This window comes from Heterodontus francisci, chromosome 43 (assembly GCF_036365525.1).
Source record: "Heterodontus francisci isolate sHetFra1 chromosome 43, sHetFra1.hap1, whole genome shotgun sequence".
NCBI classification, from domain to species: domain Eukaryota; kingdom Metazoa; phylum Chordata; class Chondrichthyes; order Heterodontiformes; family Heterodontidae; genus Heterodontus; species Heterodontus francisci.
In genome coordinates this window covers 28500105-28506984 of record NC_090413.1, presented here as the reverse complement: position 1 = coordinate 28506984, position 6880 = coordinate 28500105, and the positions used below count along the sequence as shown (strand labels likewise).

Genomic DNA, 6880 nt, shown 5'->3' with positions numbered 1-6880 from the left:
GTAGATGGCGGACAGGCTTTGGGGAGTTAGGTGGTGAAATGCTCGCCGCAGAATTCACAGCCTCTGACCTGCTCTTGTAGCCACAGTGTTTATATACAAACATTGAAAATAGGAGCAGTAGGCCATTCGGCCCTTCAGACCTGCTCCGCCATTCAAAAAAGATCACGGCTGATCTTCTAATTCATACCCTGTTCCCGCTTTCTCCCCATATCCCTTGATCCCTTTGGCATTAAGAAATATATCTATCTCCTTCTTGAATATATTTAATGACTTGGCCTCCACTGCCTTCTGCAGTAGAGAATTCCACAGGTTCACCACCCTCTGAGTGAAGAAATTTCTCCTCATCTCGGTTCTAAATGGCATACCCCGTATCCTGAGACTGTGACCCCTGGTTCTGGACTCCCCAGCCATCGGGAACATCCTCCCTGCATCTAGCCTGTCTAGTCCTGTTAGAATTTTATAGGTTTCTATGAGATCCCCTCTCATTCTTTTAAACTCTAGTGAATATAGGCCTAGTCGACCCAAACTGAATTGGTGTTCAGTACCAATAATCAGCAACGTCTCCACTTCTGACCTTATGATTGAATGAAGGTCATTGATGAAGCAGCTGAAGATGGTTGGGCCTAGGACACTACCCTGAGGAACTGCTGCAGTGATGTCCTGGGCTGAGATGTATATCATACCAAAACTAGGAAAGTTAATTGTGAAGAGACAGCTCAATTGAGCAAAATGTGTAAGTAGGCAGAGCCATATCAGATAACACTTAACACAGACAAACATAACACTTTATAAAGGAAGAAAAATAACCAACATACATATTCCACGGTCACAGACTTGAAACCTTAACTCTGCTTCTCTCTCCACAGCTGCTGCCTGACCTGCTGAGTATTTCTAGCACTTTGTTTTTATTTCAGATTTCCAGCATCTGCAGTATTTTGCTTTTACATATTTCATGAATAGAGTCATTTGCAGCACAGGAGGAGACCATTCAGCCCATCGAGAGTATGCCAGAATGGTACTGAAATCATGAAGGATAGGTTTGAACGAGATCTATGAGTCTCGTAGGTTCCATGCTAAAGATGTCTCACCAATGCAAATAAGATGTTGAACCAAAATGTAAAGTCAGAAGAAACCCTTGCTCGAATTGAATAGAGTTCAATACAATCTTGAGTAGTGTGCCTAGTTCTGTTCACTAAGATACAAAAGAAACACTGAAGCATTGGAGCTAGTTCAGAGAAGAGACATGAAGCTGAGGACAGACTGCATAGTCTTGAATGGTGACTGAGTGATGCTCTTTTTGAAGTACGTAAATGATATGAGAAGACATAGATCCGGAAAATATCTTCAAACTAAATTGTGAGAGCAGTATAAGAGAGGGCACAGGCTCAAATTAGCAGAAAACAAACTTGGAAAGTTCTCCTTCACACAGAGAATAACATATGGATTTCAAGATAGAACAATGGAGGTGAAAATGAAGATTAATGAAGAACAACTGAATATTGGAATTGGGGCTGCAATCGTAGGGTCCTCCCTGATTGCCTCAGATGAGCTGAAAGGACGTCCTCTCCTGCAATTATCTTGTGATCTTTTTTGAGAGGGCAGGAGGGGGATCCCCAGATTGGGAACATTGTGAATAATTATAATACCCCCACCACTGCCGTGACTTGAGATTAGCTAACTTAGCCCCCATCTGGGATTAAGATGGGACTTTCCTGGTCAGTATGGACTGTTGCCAAACTATGTGCAGCATCTACATCTTAGAAGCCAATGTTTTCAAGCTGCAATGTGGGGGATCAGTTCCCTGGACTGGTTGGAAAATTGAAGGTTGTGGCTGCCAAGATTTATATACAGGGATTAGATATTACTGCACCAGTACACATTCTCAAGACTCTCAACAACCAACAGGCCCATTTTGTAAGATATTTGATTTTGTTAATCCTCTCTCCTTCTGTAATGTGCTATCATGTCACTAGAACATAAATGCCAGTGATTTCAATGTCACACATGATGGGAGCACGTGTAAGAGACAGCTTTACAATTCTCTGGCTACTGAATTTATACCCATATGGCTCGCCACCATCCAGAACAAAGCAGCCCACTTGATTGGCACCCCATCCACAAACATACACTCCCTCCACCACCTACCCACAGTGGTAGCAGTGTGTACCATCTACAAGATGCACTGCAGCAACGCACCAAGGCTCCTTAGACAGCACTGTCCAAACCTGTGACCTCTACTACCTAGAAGGTCAAAGGTAGCAGATGCATGAAAACACCAGCACCTACAAGTTCCCCCTCCATGCCACACATCATCCTGACTTGGAACTGTATTGCCATTCCTTCACTGTTGCTGGGTCAAAATCCTGGAACTCCCTTCCTAACAGCACTGTGAGTGCCCACATGGACTGCAGTAGCTCAAGAAGGCAGTTCACCACCACCTTCTCAAGGGCGATTAGGGATAGGTAATAAATGCTGGCCTACTCAGCAATGCCCATTACGCATGAACAAATAAAAAAAACCTCATTTTATAATGTACAATAAGAGACCACGGAGCACTGAACTTTTGTTTTAACTTTTTCATAGTAAATCATGTTACTTTCTCAATATATCTATTAGATGTTACAAGGAACGATCAGGTAACAATTAACTATAGTCAGTGAGCTTACTGTAAAGTAACACATAGAGAATGGTCCCATAATCACTATTAGCCAATGAGTCTGCTTAAAGGAATTACAAAGCTTTCAGAAGTTACATGACCATTATTAGCCTTCATTGTTGCTGGGTCAGAATCCTGGATCTCCTCCCTAACGGTGGGAGCACCTTCACCACATAGATTGCAACGGTTCAAGAAGGCGGCTCACTACTACCTTCTCAAGGGCAACTAGGGGTGACATCAAATACTGGCTTTGTCAGCGATGCTCACCGAGAACAATTTGTTTTACAAAGCCAATGAGATTGAGGTAAAGAAAGGAGCAATTTATAGTGAAACTGTAGGTGAAATGCTGTGATGAATCTCTGCACTTTGCTTTTACAGTTTGATAAATTTGAGAGATGAATACTGATATTTCGCTCATGTCTCGGATAGTCACAGACAGCGATGGAGATACTATGGTAAGTCAGCTTTGCTCAAATTGGACACATGCCTCACAGCCTTGAGGCAAGAATGTGCAAAGTTAAAAGTGGCAAGCTGTGATTGTTACAAGGGCTGCCAAGTATGAATTCAGACATAGATTCAGAGAATCATAGAAAGTTACTGTACAGAAGGAGGCCATTCATCCCATTGCATCAGTGCTGGCTATACAGCCCAATCCCACTTCCCAGCTCTTGGTCCACTCTAGCCCTGTAAGTTGGGGAATTTCAAGTACTTTTTAAACGCAATGAGGGTTTCTGCCTCTAACACCCTTTCTGACAGTGAGTTTCAGATGCCCACCATCCTCTGGGTGAAAAACTCTCTTCTAATCCTTCTGACAATGGCTTTAAATCTATTCCCCCTGGTTGTTGACCTCTCTGTGAAGGAGAATGGGTCTTTCTATCCATTGTATCTAAGCCCTTCATAATTTTATACACCTCAATTAAATCTCAGCCTCCTCTGTTCCAAGGAAAACAAGCCCAGCCTGTCCAATCCTTTCTCAGCTAAAATTTTCCAGTACTGGCAACATCCTCGCAAATGTCTTCTGTTCCCTCTCTAGTACGATCGCATCCTTCCTATAATGTGGCAAGCAGGACTGTATGCAGTACTGTAGCCATGGCCTAACTAGTGGTTTAATTCATCCTCTTTGCTCCCTTTTCTCTCTCTTATTTTCCTCTTTCTTAGGCTGTGGTATCTAGAGGCTGCAGTGAGTCCATTAAATGGAACAGTAGGATCAGTTTGCTGAACTGCAGACAAGCAAAAGGGCAAATACTGGGTTGCTTTGGTACAGAGAAAACACATGAAACAATTCTTATTAATGAGTGTCTCAGAGCCCAAATAGTAGTATCTACAATCAGTGCCGCAACGGAACTTATGTAGCGCTGAATCAGTGACTATTCCTGTGTACCACTCCAAAGCTCTCCCCATCTCCTTCAGCTATACCATTTAACTTAGACTACCTTGTGAGTATGATGAAAGGTAGGGGAATCAGACAGATCACAAAATCTTGACATCCCCACCAAGGTAAAGGGCTCCAATTTCTGGCACAAGCACCCAAAGCTCATCGAAAACAGAGTGATTGTATCCCTTAATGTCACATCTGCCTGAACACCTCCTGCCACCTCCAAACAAGCTACTTCCTACCTGGTTCGCTAAGTCAGGGTTAGTGGCCAGCCACATGTACCCAGATGATACAAAGATAGCCTGCCTGGTGATCTCAGTTGGGTCCTATCCAACACTGATTGGGAACTGAGTTGTGAGCCATCATATATAATTTCTACCTGAAACAGATTCAAAGGGCAAGTTTTGTTCAATGGATCTTGTCCCTCTTGCCTGTGCAAATGGAAGCCTGCAGCAGTGGTGGCAAGGGGACAAGCTCTGACATTTTATGATTGTGCCCCCAAAAAAACTGGCCTCTTGCAAAAATGAGCTGCACAATATGCGAGTTTCTCCAACCAAGTGATAGAGCTATAACCTCCTCTGGCCCACAGCCCTTCAGGGTCTCTCTGTTCTTCCAATTCTGACCTCTTTTGCATCCTCAATTTCCTTTGCTCCACCATTGGTGGTCACACTTCCAGCTGCCTGTGCCCTAAACTCTGAAATTTCCTCCCTAAACCTCTCTGCCTCTCTTTCCCCCCATCCCCCCTAAAAGGGTCAAGCCTAACCTAATATCTCCCAAATTGTCTGATAACGCTTCTAGGGACATTTAACGACATTGAAGACGCTATGTAAACGCTAGTTCTTGTTGCTGAGCCTTCCCATATCAGGCTTCTGGAACCAGGCATGGTTTGACTCCTAACAGAAGCCCAACAAAGAAGGTGGCAAACAGATCAGCCGCCACTCCTTCAGTCTGGGATGAAGTGGTGTGAAAAATAGCCAGCCCAAGACGATTGGCGTGCTCACTGAGGCGGCACTGGGGAAATGCTCAAAGGTCCGGTTGCCATTTGTGTTCTACCGCAGAAACCGGACTGGCAACAACTGGATAATCCAAACAATGCACAGCAAGAAGGACAGGCAGCTCCCCACCTGCTGGTGGGAATTCACTTAAAAAACAGCAGTGGTGGAAATCACTGTGACTGACAGGCATGCCAGTGAATCGCAGGATCACTCAGCAGGAACAGCTTCTGGACTATCTGTAAGATTGGAGGTAAAGCGCTCCCTCCCACTCTGTGTGGCTCTATGTTATGCAAACCATAGTGCATGCATTGTATATTGTGCCAATATTGTAAGATTTTGATTTCTAACTGGGGGGGGGGGGGGGGGGGAGAGGGGGGCAGGGACGGAGGGTGGGGAGTGAGGTGGTGAAATGGAGGTGATTCCAGGGATCAATAATCAGAAGGTAAAGATTTGTGCCCTTTGAAAATGAAACTTCAGGACAATCTATTTGAAATGTCAAAATTATTTGAGGGGAATTCACAAAACAGATCAGAGTTCACTAAAGGTTTCAAATAGCAGGGGAGGTGAGACAGTGGAGGGTCCTCACTTTTCATTCACACATACTGACCAGCAGAGGCCACAGGATAGCGATCGAGAGCGGGAACCCTGGGTGTTTCTCCCCCTCAGTTAACTCAGAGTGCTGCAGTCAGCTGCAGGTAAGCACCCTCTGCTGTAGCATGTGCTGATACCTGTTAACTCAGAACAGGACCATACCTTGGGATCCTCCTACTCTCCAACACTGAGAAGAGGCAAGAGAATTCAGGAAAAAAAGCAAGATCTGAACCATAGCTGCAGAATCCATCGAATCGTTTAAACCGGTTAAGTTATTTGGGAAGCAAGAGTTTCAAAGGATATGGGTGTAAAGCAGAGATAGGGAGACCATTACTAACCAAGTGGTGTAGCTGGCTGTTAGGGGCAAATGGCTTATTCGTGTGTAGAGTACAGAATGAGTAAAGTTGGAGCCAGTCTCAGACTCTCCACAAAGTTGGTTTTGAATCACTGATATTATTTTCTTCCATTGCAGCAGACGTTGAAGTTTGGCGGCTGTCACCAAAAAGGTGGGGACGGATATATGTTGATATTTCCAGTCAAATCTGCAGTCCACCAGAACTAGTGTTTATCTTGATTTTTAAAAAAGACACCATTTCACCAATGGGTCTGATTAAACTCTCTTGCGTTTCAGACCCCACATTTAATAAGGTGCGGAATTTCAGTGACACTCATTCAGGATCTCCAGCTGACAGCAAACACCTGACGGATGAGCTTGAAGTCATCAAGTTCCACATTGAAGTCCAAACCAGAGTATGGCTCAGGCAGAAGAACTTTTTTTTTGTGACTTCACAAGTTATTCCTTTCTCCTTTACTGTTACCCTCCACGCAACAAACCCCGAGCCCCACTACCCTCGGGGTAACACACTCTGAACCCCACTACCCTCGGTAACACACCCCGAGCCCCGTTACCCTCAGGGTAATGCACCCCGAGCCCTGTTACCCTCCGAGTCACATGCTGTCATTTATCAGGCATTGTCTGCCTGATGAGCTTTTCACAATCTATCAGTTACTATATAGCACCACCCTGTCATGAGTTATTTTCTGTATTGCACACGCCTTTATATGTGTTGTCTTCTGTGTAATATGCTTACTGATCTTTATTATCCTGTGTGGATTACCTTCCTAGGAGTGAGCCCGGACAAAGTGGTAGCATTCCTACCTCTGAGTCCTGGGAAGTCTAGGTGAGAGCGTTCAGTTCATGAATAATACTTTGATATCCAGTGGAGCACTCACAACCGATGTGAAGTCAGTGACACCCCCAGA

At 44.5% G+C, this 6880-nt stretch overlaps 1 protein-coding gene across 2 annotated transcripts in view; it reads left to right on the top strand.

Moving 5' to 3' along the window:
- Positions 1 to 6880, top strand: part of LOC137355781 (coiled-coil domain-containing protein 159-like) — a 52998-nt gene that overhangs the window by 30702 nt on the left and 15416 nt on the right. Inside the window, exons 2-4 of one of the 2 annotated variants that reach the window (XM_068021289.1) lie at positions 3035 to 3111; positions 6093 to 6123; positions 6249 to 6367. In XM_068021289.1, the coding sequence (XP_067877390.1) occupies positions 3052 to 3111; positions 6093 to 6123; positions 6249 to 6367 (210 nt within the window). In that variant the 5' untranslated portion in view covers positions 3035 to 3051. Of the gene's footprint in view, positions 1 to 3034; positions 3112 to 6089; positions 6124 to 6248; positions 6368 to 6880 lie in introns of both variants that reach the window. The other variant, XM_068021288.1, reaches the window with a different exon arrangement.